General features: G+C 45.3%; 1 protein-coding gene across 1 annotated transcript in view; it reads right to left on the bottom strand.

Annotated features, from left to right (window-relative positions):
- LOC126227728 (protein tiptop) overlaps nt 1–18,325 on the bottom strand; it is a 65,188-nt gene that overhangs the window by 23,698 nt on the left and 23,165 nt on the right. The window contains exon 2 of the mRNA XM_049942252.1: nt 5,622–5,730. Within this exon, the coding sequence (XP_049798209.1) occupies nt 5,622–5,730 (109 nt within the window). The remainder of the gene's footprint in view (nt 1–5,621; nt 5,731–18,325) is intronic.

Genomic DNA, 18,325 nt, shown 5'->3' on the forward strand with positions numbered 1-18,325 from the left:
GATCGTTTCGACAGAGCGCGTTGTTCTGCACTTGTTTATACTGGGAGAGTAATGGTACTTAATTAAAGACTAGTAAGTTTTCCTTGAAAACTACGCATCAACTTATATTACTAAAAGAAGCTAATAGCATATAATAACAAAAATGAAAAAAATTACATGACAAGAGCAAAAGGTAGTAAAGGAATTTGATAGTAAAGCTATTTATCATCAGTACTAACACATATGGAAGAGGCGACAGCTTATGTCTTTCCCCATGGTATATCAGTTTTTAAGTAATCGTAAATAAATCCGCTAGCGGGAGTGTGTCCAATTTTTTTCCGCTAGCTTCACGAACGTCAAGGATCTGAGAGCCATTCCATAAAGTATTTAAGTAACAAATTTATCAAGTGTAGCAACATAAGTCGAATATCATAGTATCTGTTCGACGAAGTATAATTCACCCTTAGCTAGTAAAATTGGAGGAAAACACTTCAGGTCAAAGATGACACGAAAGAGAGACCAGTCAGCCTTAGGAAGAGGAGCAGTACACCGAAGCGAAAGAAAATGAGGTAAGAGAAAATAAATGATGATAATTTTCCGTATATAATACTGTCACTGGTTTGTACACAACGAAAACACAGGCGAATAAGTCGCAATACCATATCCCAGACTTCATTTGTGTGTTTTAAACGGTAAACTAAACAAAATTCGCGTTTCACGATTCCTCTGATCTTTCCTTTGAAGCCATAACAGATTTGTAGAGTGCCGTTTTAGACTCAGTTCTGTTGCCTATGGTTATATCTGCCTTCTGATTACGCACACGTCCTGAATCCTCATTCTAAATAACACTCTAACCTTCCTCGTTCGTAAGCAAGGATGCTACTGTATCCAAGTAGATCAAAGAAATTGTGCAATTAGAAATAAGCCGCTCCTTTGAAGAGGTTGGCATGGAAAACTGCCTTCCACCAAAGAAAAACCTCTTTCCGGTACTTTGAGTGAGTAGTTATAGGCAGTATTTCTACGTTTAAAAAATACGAGACAGTGTCAGAGTTCAAAAGACAAGTCAGTACACAAGACTGAATTACTCAGTATATGAATTCAAAGCCTTGCTTGGAATGCTCCCGTAACACAACAACTCCTATGTTGCATTAGGCATCAACATCTCCACCGAAACTGCAGTAGCTTTACAATTGGCTGTTATACCGCAAAATCGTGTAACAAGGCAGACAGGTAAACATGCGAGAAAAAATCTGCAAACAGCTGTCCAGTGCACTTACTTACATCAAATTCCAGCTAAGGTGGCTTTGAAAGCGAATTCTTAGTTGGCGACGAGGACTGTCGCGGAGTATTACAAAACCTGTTTCGTCTCGGATACGCGGGAAGCACAGAAACTTGCGCCTGATGTCGCGAGACGTAATAAAATCGTCAGACTGGTTTGTAAATTACAGCCGACCTGGCGATAAATCAGATGACGCACGCGGGTAAGAAGGGAACGAGGCGAGCAGGAGCCAGCAGCACAGAAAGAGTTTCTGACGCGACGGATGGGCTGCGCTATCGTCGGACCTTTGTGGGCAAGCCGCTGTCATTGAAAACACATCACACATTTCAGTGGCCTCAGAAGTTTACGCTTCAAGTACTGAAGCTGTAAATACTTTCAATGAATTTGTCCCGCTGCGATTCTGAAAAAGTATGATACTATGAGGACTATCTCAAAGTATGGTTCCATAGGGCACGAAACGGAAACCACAGGCAAAATACGACGAAACTTTGCAGCACAGATATGGTGGGGAGCGTCTCTAGTATTGCGTCATGGCTCTGAGCACTATGGGACTTAACATCTGTGGTCATCAGTCCCCTAGAACTTAGAACTACTTAAACCTAACTAACCTAAAGACATCACACACATCCATGCCCGAGGCAGGATTCGAACCTGCGACCGTAGCAGTCGCGCGGTTCCGGACTATTGCGTCATGTCACGTTTTTCAGTTCTGAACGCACAGTGAGAGCATATAGATCCCTTGATAGAAAGTGTCTTCCGCCAAGTATGAGGGCCTGGTGAGTGATTTCGCCTAATGTCATGCAGCCCACATAACATAGTTGTCATGCAGTTCCTTCTTCATGGCCATTCCCGGTACAATCTGCAGGGACAATGAAGACGTTCCTGCAGAGTTTTCAATGGGAAGTATTTGATCACCCACAATACAGCTCGTAACTGACACCCACTGAGTTTCATCTCTCCTTATCTGAACTGCTGTCTCTGAAGACAACATTTTGGCACAAACACCGAACAGTAGGTCAGCGTAGAGAACTGACAGAAAGCACAGGCGGCTGTCTTCTATGAGGAAGGTATTGGAAAATTGATACAATGCTACGACAAATGTTTAAATTCGAGGGGCGACCATGTACAGGAGTGGGAGGAAGAAGTAGTTAACTGTTGCAAATAAGACATTTTTGATTTTCACAGTGGTTTCCATTCCGCGACCGATTGCACCTTACTTTCCGAATAGCCCTTCTATATCTACATAGATGACGGAATTCGCTTAAGGACTAAAAGCTAATACTGAGGAGATACATTCTGAAACCAGTGTTTGCTTCCTGCCTTTAAGCTGTGTTTAGTTCGAATGTTGAAGTTACTCATAGGAAGCACGAAACAGGTCGTGTCTCTCTATATTCTCCTAAGTGGGGGCTGACAAGAAAAACCAACGATCGAGTTGGACGCTTAGATATGTGTACATGCTCTTGTCCCACAAAAGATCGTCGAGCTTCATTGCGATTGTGAAGTCGCTTCTTAACATGTTTGTATGCCTGTATTCGTAGTTCCGTGACAGAATAGTCGGGATACATTAGAAAGAATTGTGGGATCGTTTACCTGACGTACGCAAACACTATACAGTCTTAAATCGGACTGTTCAGTTGCGTAAGGAATACTTGAAGGTAGAAAAACCCGTCCAACCTTTAACCAAAATTCCCTCCACCACAAGACGCAAACAAGTGTTCGCTGTTTCACAATTTGGTTCTCCTTACGCTGTTAGTATCCCTACACTACACTCATTCGAGAGACTATTTTCCACTTTTGGAACCACCGATGTTTCTCCTAGGAATACAATTTAAGAAACTTATTCCAGCATCTTACCATAGTAGTTAAGGACATCACATTTCTTTTCTGAATAATATTCTTTCCGTTTGCACTAGTTTCAGTTTTTAAACCTTCAATTATTCGCCCATAGTTACGATTTCTTTTTCTCCATAAAAAATTATCGCACTCATTCTTCCAACACTCGACTTTCAGTTTGTATTAATTCTGTGATTGTGGTTTGCCCTTCTCCTCGCCACATTTGATTTCGTGTTTACTAATCCTAACGTCCGATAACCAGCTAACCCATTTATTTATTCAGTTTATTCTTACTTTCAAGCTGTTTCTGATATTCACCCTACGTAAAAGTAACGAAGAATTACAGAAACTAAAGAAAGACGAAAGTAATAAAGAGTAGCAGAAATGAGACAAGCGATAAACTTAATATAAAAATTTACGACCAGTACTAGAAGAAGTAAAGGTACCCAGGTACCTTGCATAAGGTACGAAGCAGGAATGATATCAGAAGCACACTAGCACGGGAAGTAAAAGAATTCTTTGATTAAAGAATTCTACTAAATCAAATGTGGGCCTTAACTTGAGGAAGAAATTTTTAAAAATATACGTGTCGAACAAAATGTCGTATAGAATGAGTCATGCACAGTGGGAAATCTGGAAAGTGAGGGAATTGAAGCGTCTTAGGTTCGATGTTACAGAAGAATGCTGAAAATTAAGTGTACTGATAGGTGTGAAATGACGATTCCCTCCGAAGAACCGGCGAAGAAAGGAATACGTGGGAAATATTGATTAGAAGAGAAGGCATCAGGGAATTACACGGTGATCACCTGTCAAAAACCTGAGTAACCGCCTATGGCAGCGCGGATGTGCAGGAAGAGCGCCAATGAGTTTCTGAAACATGCCGACCGGGATGTGGAGCCGTGCTGTGGCCAGCTGCGCTATGTTCCTCGGTCGAGGATCCATGGCGCGAACAGGGCAATCGAGGTTGTCCTGCAGATTCTAGATTGGGTTTAAATCCGGGAAGTCTGCTGGCCACGTGAGTACGGTAAAAGTATCCTAATGATTTTCGAAACACGCACGTACAGTGCGAGCTGTGTGACACTTCGGATAATCCTACATTGTCTTCGTGCCAAGGTAAAATGAAGTGCATGTAGGGGCGGACACAGTACCAGCCGCCCCCGCACCACCCACCACGCCCTCACCGCCTTCCCCTGTAACAGTAGCACAACTGAATCATTGTGGCTCCCGGAGCGACGACGCCACCCAAGGAAAGCCATGACACTCCCGCCCCCAGCCTGGACACGTCCGCTAATTGTCGGAGAGTGTTTGCTTTCAGATGTTTCGTGCTGTACACAAACAGGGCCGTTTGTCTGATGCAGCATAAAACGTGATTCATCTAAAAAGGCCACTTGTCAGGTTGTGTCGATGAACTGCAAAAAAATGTTCAAATGACTCTGAGCACTATGGGACTTAACTTCTGAGGTCATCAGTCCCCTAGAACTTAGAACTACTTAAACCTAACTAACCTAAGGACATGGCACACTTCCATGCCCGAGGCAGGATTCGAACCTGCAACCGTAGCGGTCGCACGGTTCCAGACTGTAGCACCTAGAACCGCTCGGTCACTCTGGCCGGCGATGAACAACAGTCAGCATGTATGCACGAACCAAGCGCCTGCTGCCGAGGCCCAAGCGCAACAACGTTCGCTGAGTGGTCGTTGAGCAGACACTGTTGCTACCCACGTGGTTCATCTGGGTGGTCAGCTGCTCAATAGTCATACGCCTATTCCCTCGTACACATCAATATTGGCGTCGTTCACCCTTGTCATCTATTGCCCATGGGGCACTAAAGTTGCCTCGGTGCTGGTTTTGGATACCGCCATCTTATCATGCATGCGAGCAGCTTACAAACGTAGCCGTTTCGGAAATGCTTCCACTCTTGGCTCGAAAGACGTTGATCATCCCCTATTGGACGTCTGATAAATCACTCACTTTCCGCTTTACTGGGACGACTGCACTTTTGTCTGCATCCCCCCAACACACTTTGTGAACCCTCCACTGCTAGTGCTGCCACCTGTGAGTGGTTATTCCACTTTGACGTCCATTGTAGCAGATGGTTGCATTAGTGTGACAGGAACGTGTACCTTCATGGTACTAGTGTAAAAACTGTGCAAGACGACATAGATTGGAATTTGTTCTCTAAATAACTGACGACACTGGTGTATTGGTGGTATTCTGAGATGAAGAGGTTGGCACGGGAGAGAGATTCGTGGCGGGTGGCATCAAAACAGTCAGGAGACTGATGGCGCAAGGATAAGGCTCACCTGTGCGCTGTGGCGAGATGCAGCGGGTCTGGCGAGGCGGCGTCGCCGTCGCCGTCGCCGTCGGCCTCGTGCTCGGCGTCCGCATCGGCGTCGGCGTCGGCGCCCTGCTCAGAGTCCCTCTCCTGGTCGGCGTCGGCGTCGCCGTCCACGTCGGCCTCCGGCTCTTGGTCTGCCTCCGGCTCGGGGCTGCAGCAGTCGGAGGCGGCGTCGGCGTCGCGGTCTGGCGACGCGGAGCCCGCGGACTCGGAGCAGCTGGCGCCGCCCCCGCCGGCCTTGCTTCCGGGGCTGTCGGGGCCCGCCGCACCCGCGCCTCCCACCACGCCCTCACCGCCTTCCCCTGTAACAGCACAAAGGCAGACACGCATTACTCACCACATCAGAGAGACACAATCAATGCAGAGGCAAGTATCGCTATTACTTATTTTAGTACTCCGTAGTTTAGCTGATTGCCAGATTAAGCATTCTGGATCCTAGCATGGTTCAAATTGGCTCTGAGCACTATGGGACTCAACATCTGAGGTCATCAATCCCCTAGAACTTAGAACTACTTAAACCTAACTAACCTAAGGACATCACACACATCCATGCCCGAGGCAGGATTCGAACCTGCGACCGTAGTGGTCACGCGGTTCCAGACTGAAGCGCCTAGAACCGCTCGGCCACACCGGCCGGGCGATCCTAGTATACATAATTATTCATAAGTACCTTCGGGGTTTACGAATACGGTAGCATGAAAAATACAAGGAATGTGGAAAACAGACGCACATTAATGGACAAAACATCTCTCCAAGTTTTTAACTCGCAATGCAAATGGAAATGCCGTGTGGCTAGGACCTCCCGTCGGGTAGACCGTTCGCCTGGTGCAAGTCTTTCGAGTTGACGCCGCTTCGGCGACTTGCGTGTCGATGGGGATGAAATGATGATAACAACACAACACCCAGTCCCTGAGCGGAGAAAATCTACTAACCAGCCGGGAATCGAACCCGGGCCGTTAGGTATGACATTCCGTCGAGACCACCAGTTTTTTTTTTTTTAATCTTATTTTGCTCTATATTCGTCGACCAATTTGTTCGTGACGGACGTCCGATGACAGCCGTTCAGGTTCATTGTTGATCCATTCACTCAGGTTTTTTTTTTCTTTTTTTTCAGAGGGTAGCTAACCCTCTGACCTAGCACGCTGAGCTACCGTGCCGGCAAAACTGTGTGCCGGGCTACCACTCACTTACCAGGGGCGGACGCAATACCAATGCTAAATATGGACACTCTGTGATGCGGAAACCGTCAATACGGCCTGAAAAGCAGGCGCGTGCAATTCATTAAAGTCACTCCTGCATATTTTTTCGATGTCTTCGGAAACCGTGTCACATCACTGTTCACGTCAGTAATCTTCAGGTTCTTGACCATCAGTTCCCAAGCAGCCTCCAAAACCTGTTAGCATCCAACGATATAGCAACGTCTGAACTACTGTACGAGTCCGTCCACATAGCCATCATCAAGATACGGCTCCCTAAATTGGTTATATAATGCTCTTGGTAATTATAATGCCAGGGGAAGACCAAAGCTCATTTAACTAACTATACGGGGTGTTCGGAAATTTCCATTACAGACTTCTGGGACTTTTAGAGTGGAGTGAGTACACAATACTTTGAACAGGAACCCATATCCGGAAATGTTTACATGTTGCAGCCATCTGAAAACACATTTGCTAGGTAGGTATTCAACACGGTAGTCGTGATGGGGGATGGTTACATCGGGTAGGCTGATGTCATTTGACGTCCATCCTACCTCTCTGACCTCGTTCTCGTTCACCTGTCTGTGAGAGTTGAGTACACGTTTGCAGAATACGTAGACGTGATCCTTCTGAATGGCGAAGCTCACGGTAATGGAAGATCCTTTATCAAGATCGCTCTCCACAACGACCGACTCCCTCGCATACACGGACATACGAGCGTTTTATACGGCTATTAATGAGTGGAACTATAAAATAAATGACATACTGGGTCACGTATAATCAATTATTTGTAAAAGTGGTCACGTTACCAACATGTTTCCAAATGTTTGTAGCACAGAAATGGAACGGTTCCGCACATTGGTTTCAGTTCAAAATAGTATGTAATCACTCTCCTCTGCAAGTCTAGCAGTTCGTAACGGGAATTTCCGTACTCCCGGCATTTCAACAGCGCCAACATCCCTGGACTGCTAATCTAATGGAAACAACTCTACACCACCACATCTCCGACGTGTTCAGTAATCTTCAGAGTGGAGTAAAATAAAAAATCGAATTGAACAGTTTGATATCTGAAATGATTGCAGGAAGGGCAACATGATGCTTTTGGACAGAAGAGACAAGAATGTAGGTTAAATCATCAGGATTTCGTACCGTAAAAGCCCCCCCCCCCCCTCCCAAAAAAAAAAATCACGAACTTCAGATGATACCCCACATGATCGAATTTTTGGCAATAAGCGTTCGCAAGTGATACCAGAGTTTACCACCTCGGTTGTAGGTATGCGAGGAACTTTTATCGGATCTACAGGCAGCGCCGTACAGCCTAAGAGTGCATATTAAGATGCTATTAATAATTACAAAAAGTCTGCCTGTCTCAACTATAACTAGTAAAGTCAAATTAAGAGATGGCAATCCAGACGTTGTGGAATTCACAAATCAGGACGCACCGGATTAATTCCACGTCTGGTTTCCGTTCATCCATTGTTTTCTTGTTTTATTTTTACACTGTGTGTTGCCTTTTTGTGACGTGTACACAGATAAAATTCTATATTTACGTGTTACTGCTAGAAATGCATGCGATCAAAGGCGAAAATGGAGCAAACACAGCAGCTTATGCTGCCCCATTGTCCTTCGCGCAAACAGCACGTCCTCGAAGCACAGAATGCAGTGGCAGCTCCGCGAGAATAAATCGGGGAAAGAAACTGCCTGCGCTGCAGCTACCGTTGTCCGAGCATTAGCGAGCATACTGTGGCGCGTTTCTTCCGAACCATAAAAAATGTGCCGTTCCGCAGTCGCCGAACAGAGGCGCCGATGTCTCTACAGCGGCCGTGGAGCGTCGGAAAAAGCGGGCAGCTCCGGGCAAGTTGTCGCGGCAAACAGCCCCGCGTGCACGCTTCATGGATGGCTGCCACTGGCCGCTCCGTGGGCGCGCCATTGTCACCAAATTACCCAGCCGGGGTTTCGCATCTTTTTCTCCCACACTCTGGAGACACTATGACTCCAGCTGCGAGCAGGTAATCAAACGTGATGAGTTGTAATTTCTGAGTGTTCATCTGGGAGGGAGCTGCAAGTCACGCGCGAGTACGTTCCGCCACATACTCGGCCGTTGGACCGTTTCGCTACCCTTTCGGTGGCCACGATGACGACAGTTTTAACTGTAGTTTCGTGTTATTCTCTCGTCGAGACGTTGAAGAACGTAACTTTTTTCCCAAAACGTGGTCTTATACCGATTTCCACAGTCTAGACAACATCTTAAGAGCAATATACAGGGTGGCGCACGAAATGTGTTACCATTTTGTTTTTGAATATAAACTTTATTGTCAATACAATCTGAAAGGAACATATACTACAATGAAGAGCCGTCCATGGAGATTTGTTCTAACTCAGCACATGCTCAATATGTCCACCGTTTCGTTTCCTAACTTCCTTCAAACGAACACTGAAGTTAGTGATTACCCTACGGCACATGTCTTCCGTAATTTCACTGCAAGCTTGAAGAATAAGTCTTCTGAGCTCCATTAAATTCCACAGCTTCTTGCTACTGCCTTGCCCTTCAATACGCAGTGGTTCATGTAAGATGGAGCAAGGCCACACACTGCAAACACTGTGTTGGAGTTTTTACACGAGCATTTCGACATGCGGATCATTTCACTCAGGTTTCCAGGTCGCTTCAATCACGGAAAAAATTGCCCCCCCCCCCCCCCCCGAATAGTTCAGATCTTAATCCATGTGATTTTTATCTTTGGGGGTACCTAAAGGAAAATTTTTTCCCGAAACGTCCATGTGATTTAATGGAGCTCAGAAGACTTATTCTTCAAGCTTGCAGTGAAATTACGGAAGGCATGTGCCGTAAGGTAATCACTAACTTCAATGTTCGTTTGAAGGAAGTTAGGAAACGAAATGGTGGACATATTGAAAATGTGCTGAGTTAGAACGAATCTCCATGGACGACTCATCATTGTAGTATATGTTCCTTTCAGATTGTATTGACAATAAAGATTATATTCAAAATCAAAATGGTAACACATTTCGTGCGCCACTCTGTACTTATCAACACTACACAACACTAAAACTGGAAGTGTATAGGCATTTTTACTTTTCAGTATTGCAATTTAAAGGACGGACACCAAAAAGAGTAAAGCAAGAGTAGAGTGTAGTCGAATTAAATCAGGCTATGCTGAGGGCATCCGATTGGAAAGTAATAAACTAAAAGTAGTAGAATTTTGTTAACTGGGGTGCAAAATAACTGATGATGGCCGAGTAGAGAGCATATCGATATCGAATGGGTAACAGGAAGGCAAGCGTTTCTGAAAAAGAGAAATTTGTTATTCGATGCACACTATAAAAATGCATGTCGTGTATTTATGTACGTTCGACATCTCCTCCAAAACTACTTGACCGATTTCAACCCAACGTGATACACATATTACTTACTGTCTGTAAATAATCGCTGTGGTGCTAAGAAACATCTACTATCCAAGGGGTGCGGGTAGGGGTGAAAAAGCAATGTAGCCAATGACGAGTGAATACCCATAATTTCCTCATCCTGTATTTGAGAATGAGAGCGCTCAGTATATTGCAACAAACTTAACACACAATTTAACACCTTTACGAAACACTTTCTCGCTGACAACTCCCACAAACTAATGAAATGAAAAAGAGTTTATTGCTTACTACATTTTCGCTGTTCACGCAATAAAACGGCACCACGACTGCAGTAAAACTGCATCATGAAGCTGACGTTAAAATTTATTATTTTCTTACTACTGACTCTATTCGCAACTCATTTTGCAGACAGTATCCACACATTTCGCTGAATGTACCTACAAAAATATATAATTGCACGAAACATAGTTAAGGAGAAATGACGTCATAAGCATTGAGCTGTGTAAAAATGAAACTGCAGGGCGAAATTCGCTACAGATACAGGTGAAGTATGTGTTCAACTATGTGTGAAATATGTTGAATACATATGTAAGATATCTGCCATGTGCGTACGCAGCCACAGCCACAGCCACGGGTAAAAAGCTCATCCTAAACACATGGGACGATTTCAGCCAACTTTGGTACACATATTAGTACGATCTGGAAGGAAATACTACAGGTGTTAAGAACCGCACAGACTACTGTGGAGTGAGTGTGATAACATGGAGAGAAAAGGGGGAGGAGATGGTCAGATAGCGATGGTGAGGCACGAGGTATACAATATACAGAGAGATGGGCTAATAGAAGATTGGAAAAAATACGTACACGGGCGAAGCCTGATACTCTGATAGTATGGAATAAAAATGTATGTGCTAGGAAGTATTTTCTGAGGGTATTAGTCAGGCGTATGTATCCTTGCACGGAAGTGAAACGTGAGCGATAAACAGTTCAGAATAGAAAAGGACACAACCTTTCTAAATGTGGTGCTGCAAAAGAATACTGAAGATTATGTGGATATATTGGATTACTAATGAGGAGGAACTGAATCAAACAGGGGAGAGATGTTGTGGATTCGTTGTTTTGAAACGTCTTGAGGCATCAAGTATTAGTTAATGGGGGGAAGTATAGGGGGAACGGGCTAAGTATTGAAGAGGGAGACAAGATTACACTGCCGTAAGCAGGTTCAAATGGATGTGCGTTGCAAACTTTTCGCAGAGTCTTGCACAGTATAGATTATCGTGGAGAGAAACATGAGACCAGTTTTCGGTCTGAATAATATAACACTGAAACAATGGAAATGAAATTCCTTAGGAGGGCTGGATCTACTCAGAGCGAAATACGAAACGAACACAGGAGATAACAGTTTAAGATACTCGAAGGAACTGAAAAAGTACAATAATGAAAAAAGCAATTGTTGCAAGTAATTCTTATGAATCACACACCTAAGGGCTGATAGAAAGGCCCCGTCTAAAATTAACTCTTCGAAGATATTGTGGCTGGGGAACACATGAGCGAATGACCTCAGATATCATATTTGAATGAAACTGACAGCATGGTCCAACATGAAGATGATGAGGATAATAATGGTGTTATTCGTAAAATGAATTTAATCTGAAAATAAAATAAAAAGAATCGTTTGAAGACGTCTTTATCCTGCGAACGCAGTTGTGTATTTTGAAATAAACGCATTTGCACGAAATTAACTTCAAGAATTTGGCATAGAACTGTCTGACAGATTCACACTGAGTTCGCTACAAAACGATTAGTTTCGTAGTTCTACGTGACAGACAGGAGAAGGTCACGGTGAATCAGGAAACATTCAGAGACATGAATAAGATTAATGAACGCTCGGCCGAAGACTCGGGGAAAAGACCGAGTGACGTCAGAATGAAGGCGCTGATGAGTCACCGGGCGCACCCAGAGGTAAGGAGATCCGAGGCGGTGATCTGCGACGCCGGGATCCGCTGCGACCTGACGCTCCTAATCCCACTGCAAGGCAACGCCTCTCTGTCATCTCTACATGCGACAAATCCGGTAGCATCGCATTTCACTGGTCGCTCAGTCCCGCAGCAGTCTGGAGTCGTTCGTGCGAAACTGAAAAAGTGCTCTCATCTTCGCGGAAAATATAAAGAGATGTAAGTTCATTGCAGTCTATGTCAGAACACAAACATATCAAAAAAGGATGAGTATAAATCAGTTCGCAAAACAATACCGCTACTTTGTCTTTCGAGTTGACGCCACTTCGGCGAGTTTCATGTCGATGGAGATGAAATGATGATGATAAGGACAACAAAACACCCAGTCCTTGAGTGGAGAAAATCTCTGACCCAGCCGGAAATCGAACCCTGGCCGTTAGGTTTGACATTCCGTAGCGCTGACTACTCAGATACCAGGGGCGGACTATTTGTTGGTGTCGTTAGTTTTTGCGGACAAATGGTCTTATTGCCCGGCGAATTACTATACTAGCACAGAGAATGCCAGCAGATTTCGAGAAAAGACGTCACTCATGCCCTTTGCAGTAGATTCACAATGCTGAAGAAACGCCAGTATTTTTTGACCAGCAGAGCAAAACGACACTAGACCTGAAAGAGGGTACAAAGTATTCCATTAAGAGGAACCTGGAATGACAAAGTAGAATAAATGTGATACTTGCTGTTTCAGCCCATGGGGCAAGGTTACTGCCCTCATGTCATTCTGAAAACGAAAACTATGTGTAAATGAAACTTTTCCAAGGGCTTAGCGATTTGTTGCCGAGAAAAGAGCTGGCTGACCATGCAACTGATTGTCGACTGGCTGTCTACTGTTTGGAATGGCAGACGTGGGGCACTCCTTGCTAAGACAGTGAAGCTAGTGGCGAATTAATATCGCAGCAATAAGGTAACTGGCTTTCGCGAAACCGAATCTTCTGGCACTAGCACGTTAAAGCGTTGGCCGCCATCGAACTTCACGAATAACAGCCTCCCAATTACTCTGGCTGGACCACGTTGTCGAAGGGCGAGTGAAGCCCTAGCGGTAAACATCAGCCGTCTCATTGTCATTGTGGTAAGTGGATCAAGCTAGACCAGCCGATAAACTGCTGCGACCTCTTCTCTTTCTGCCATTTACATCGTTGTCCAAAATCGAAGAATCAGATGAGTGACAACAAGTACACAGCGCGTTGATAAGAAAGTCATTTGTTATGAATGAGCCATGATCTTGAAGAGGTAAGTGGGTTTTGCTGTCTCGGAAGTAGAGCAGATTAAGAAGGAACATTCACGATAGGCGTAGTAGCAAGCACAGCGCAAGCATCGTTATTACGTACAAGGAATGGTGCTGACGCCTTTTTACCAGGGAAAAGTTCGTGAAAAGCAGTGTTTCGGGCGCAGAGTATAACATGGGCAGTGGAGAAGACAGAAGTGAAACGATTACAGTGGTTTGAAATGTGGTGTTAAAGAAGACTGCTAAAGATTATCTGACTTGATGGAGAAAGGAATGAAGATCTGCTGATACGAGTCAAAGAGAAAAAAATTAGTGTTAAAGAACTAAATGAATCAGAAAGAGAGACTAGCGGCTTATATATTACATGCGTTACTACTAAAAATCATATTTACACGTATGGTGGAAGGTAACAGTCATAGGATGGGCCTAGATACGAGTGCATAAGGGATCGTTGATGATGTAGGATGCAGGACTATGTTGAAATGAATAGGATAAGAAGCAAGCGACACGACTGAGAACTGAATCAAGAACTCCGTCGCTCTCTAAAAAGAGATACAGTTGGCATCGCTCTGTGACGATAGCGCTAACAATAACAGATAGTAAAGCTGGTATTCTAAATAATTATAGCGGAAGCTCAAATTTATCAGGAAACATGTGTAACACGATATCGTAAGAATTCTTTGAAATAGATTCTTCTTCAGGTAACGTTACCAGATACTACGCTGTATTTAGGATTCGGCGTGTACAGCTGTCGTTTCCCTCTTAGTTTTGTCTGCTTTCAGTAATGCCTCAAATATTCTCGTCAGGCGTTGATGCCCAGAACAGTGTTGCTGGATATTGACAACCACAATAGTTATTGTTTCATGTACTGTATCTAGGAGAAATTGGTGGATGCCTTTCTCGGCAGTGTTCGTACATCAGTTGCCTCATACTGACAATGCTTAGCAGTATACGCAATCCCCAATACAGTAAACTTCCATTGCACCTGTGGCGCAAGCGAACGGTCTACCCGACGGGAGGTCCTAGTCACACGGCATTTCCATTTTTACCAACATATACTCGTGCGAATTTCTCCTTGTCGCACGTCCAAGACTCGCGATTTCCAAGACCTTCGATTGGATACGCATCCCATCTATCCTCTTATCTTGCACAGAGCAAAGAACCTCAGCTTCAAGGCCCGGACATTTGCCACATTTCGGTCCCCGGAACGATTTTCTCGTTGACATTGCCTTCTCCCGTTTTTCCTCTGAAGCAGCCCAAAGTCACATTTTAGATTCGTCCAGTCCATACTTTCTTCCGGCCTCTCTGTTGGTTGAGGTTTTGGTTTAACGTATGTTTGAAACTCGCATCGTATCCGCATCAAATCCGTTGGTTCGTTGATGCATTTCGCTCTAAATTGTCGTTCATATCGTCACAAGTCAGTACCAGTACCTGTACCAAACTGAAACTGATTACAAGGTAAAGAAACAATAGCGGTAGACCAATACAATATTTACGCCAATAAAATAGCGGTAAAAAATGGCTCTGAGCACTATGGGACTCAACTGCTGTGGTTATCAGTCCCCTAGAACTTAGAACTACTTAAACCTAACTAACCTAAGGACATCACACACATCCATGCCCGAGGCAGGATTCGAACCTGCGACCGTAGCAGTCCCACGGTTCCGGACTGCGCGCCTGGAACCGCGAGACCACCGCGGCCGGCTAATAGCGGTAAAAGTTTGCAGTTTTGCGTAATAAAATCCCTTATCGCCAGTTTCGGTTACAGATGCTAACTGAATTTTTTCTAATGGGCGCAATTTGTTTTAGAAATTCAGATGGCTCTGAGCACTATGGGACTTAACTTCTGAGGTCATAAGTCCCCTAGAACTTAGAACTATTAAACCTAACTAACCTAAAGACATCACACACATCCACGCCCGAGGCAGGATTGGAACCTGCGACCGTAGCGGTCGCGCTGTTCCAGACTGTAGCGCCTAGAACCGCTCGGCCACCCCGGCCAGCTTTGTTTTAGAGCAAGGATATGTAAAAAGAGGTGGTAGCGGATGTAAGCCGCACCGCAGCTTTTCGAAGGTGAAATCTGGATAAAAAGTGAGGCCGGTATGGTATGTTCGCAGCGGCAGCCGTGATGAGGTAGGCGACTATCGTGCTGGGTACTCAGGCGCGAGGTGTAGTCGGGAGCCGACCCCCGCTGCGAGAGCTGGCCAGGCACGGCGCGTTAGCGGCCCACTGCGGCATAGCGGTGTCACGTCCGCAGGGCATCGCTACGCGGCCGGACGGGGCCGCGAGCGCGGCAAATCGTCCGCCGAAACACAGGCGGAAGCTCGCTTTTTGCCCGGCCGCCCCATTCAGCGGATCCGGCCGCGACACCCTCGCGGTAATTAGCGACAAGAAGCGCGCTCTGGCAGCCGGGGAAAAGGGGGTAAAAAAGTGCATCGGCGCGTTAACGCTGACCCCGGGCCGGCGCGGCTCAAAGGAGCGGCTAAGTGGCCGGCGGCCGCGCGGACACGCGCAGCGCCTGCCGCCAAAACACCTTAACGAGGCCCCTGCAGCCGGCGCCTTCCAGAAGGGACCGGCGTTGTTTAAGTGAGGCTCTCTTTCACGCCGTGACAGCTACAGGTGGCTGACGCTTCTCTATTAATCCCGTCCGTCCGGGGTTTCCGAGGCACCGAGTAACAAATAAACGAGATGAGCGTAACCTCTGCCCGTCGTAATCACCCGCCTACCCGGAGGTAAAGAAAAGAGCCGTGCGAATGTGCCTGCCAAAGAAATATTGAAGCCCCTGTTACGTCAGGCCACCTCCGTTGGTGAGAAGCTAAACACACTACTGCTCCGAAGAGAGTCGATTCGAATGCTGTTACACGAAAGGGGTGATGACCTGGTAACACGCTGAAGTCGCATTCTAGAGGACAAGCACGCAGTTTACATCTGCATCTACATACATACTCCGCAATCCACCATACGGTGCGTGGCGGAAGGTACCTCGTACCACAACTAGCATCTTCTCTCGCTGTTCCACTCCCAAACAGAACGAGGGAAAAATGACTGCCTGCCTATATGCCTCTGTACGAACCCTAATCTCTCTTATCTTATCTTCGTGGTCTTTCCTCGAAATATAAGTTGGCGGCAGTGAAATTGTACTGCAGTCAGCCTCAAATGCTGGTTCTCTAAATTTCCTCAGTAGCGATTCACGAAAAGAACGCCTCCTTTCCTCTAGAGACTCCCAACCAAGCTCCTGAAGCATTTCCGTACCACTAGCGTAATGATCAAACCTACCAGTAACAAATCTATTTCAAATGGTTCTTCTCGTATTGTAGATAACCTCTCAAAAAAAATGGCTCTGAGCACTATGGGACTTAACATCTGAGGTCATCAGTCCCCTAGAATTTGAACTACTTAAACCTAACTAACCTACGGACATCATACACATCCATGCCCGAGGCAGGATTCGAACCTGCGACCGTAGCGGTAGCGCGATTCCAGACTGTAGCGCCTAGAACCGCACGGCCACACCGGCCGGCAACAAATATAGTAGCCCGCTTCTGAATTGCTTCTATCTCCTCCCTCAACCCAACCTGATAGGGATCCCAAAAGCTCGAGCAGTACTCAAGAATAAATTGTATTAGTGTTTTAAAAGCGGTCTCCTTTACAGATGAACCACATCTTCCCAAAATTCCTCCAATGAATCGAAGACGACTATCCGCCTTCCAAACGAACTGCCATTACATGCTTTTCCCACTTCATATCGCTCTGCAACGTTACGCCCAAATATTTAATCGACGTTACTATCACGCACTACACTACTAATGGAGTATTCACACACTACGGGATTCTTTTTCCTATTCATCTGCAATAATTTACATTTATCTATATTTAGAGTTGGCTGCCATTCTTTACACCAATCACAAATCCTGCCCGAGTCATCTTGTATCCTCCTACAGCCACTCAACGACGACACCTTCCCGTACACCACAGCATCATCAGCAAACAGCCGCACATTGTTATCCACTCCATCCAAAAGATCATTTATGTAGATAGAAAACAACAGCGGACCTACCACACTTCCCTGGGCCACTCCAGATGATACCCTCACCTCCGATGAACACTCACCATCGAGGACAACGTTACATTTTCCACGATTTTCCTACAAGTACAGAAAAAAGTAGACATAATAAGTAACCCGATGTGGTCCTATCCTGTACTGCTATGAACAAAAATTCGAAACCAAGAACGTAAATATACGACTGAGGTGGCAGAAGTCATGGGATAGCGATATGCACATATAGAAATTCCGATGGTATCGCGTACGCATGGTGTAAAAGGGCGATTGGCGGAGCTGTCATTTGCTCTCAGGTGATTCGTGTGAAAAGGTTTCCGACATGATTATGGAGGCACGAGAGGAATAAAAATAATTGGCACGCGGAACGGTGGTGGAGCTAGACGCTTGGAACATTCCATTTCGGAAATTGTTAGGGAATTCAATATCCCGAGATCCCCAGTGTCAAGAGTGTGCTGAGCCACCAGATTTCAGGCATTACCGGGAAGGAACTTTCATTTACAGTATCTGACATGAAAGCGGATAGTTTTCACTTCCTTATAACCGGACACTGCATCAATGTCAGTGCAAAGGGAGGATATGACGGTGATCCGCCTACCGGATTTAACATTTAGATCTACATCTACAGTCGGCATACGAGTTTGTGACGAAGGTTAATGCCCGTATGTAAGATAGGCACTAACATTGGCGCTATCTGAATAGTGCAGGGTACACGCAACATCTATAGCTACCGCAAAAAGGATTACTTCAATTATATTCTATCATAATGATAACAAAGCTTACGTTAACAGATCAGGATCACTACAATGTGTTTGCAAATCGCTAGTAATAGGCTGCAACGTAAGAAATAAATAAATAAATGATAAATTTACCCACTGCTTTCGCTGCATTCTGTATGTACTGATAGTTACCAGCACCAAAACGAATACGCTTGAAGGGAATCATTCGCCCACGTGCAAACGAAGAGAGTCTATGTGAGCGAAGGAAAGACTCGTTTCCAACTGCGTTGCCCCTAGGGGTTAACAA

This window comes from Schistocerca nitens, chromosome 1 (assembly GCF_023898315.1).
Source record: "Schistocerca nitens isolate TAMUIC-IGC-003100 chromosome 1, iqSchNite1.1, whole genome shotgun sequence".
NCBI classification, from domain to species: Eukaryota; Metazoa; Arthropoda; class Insecta; order Orthoptera; family Acrididae; genus Schistocerca; species Schistocerca nitens.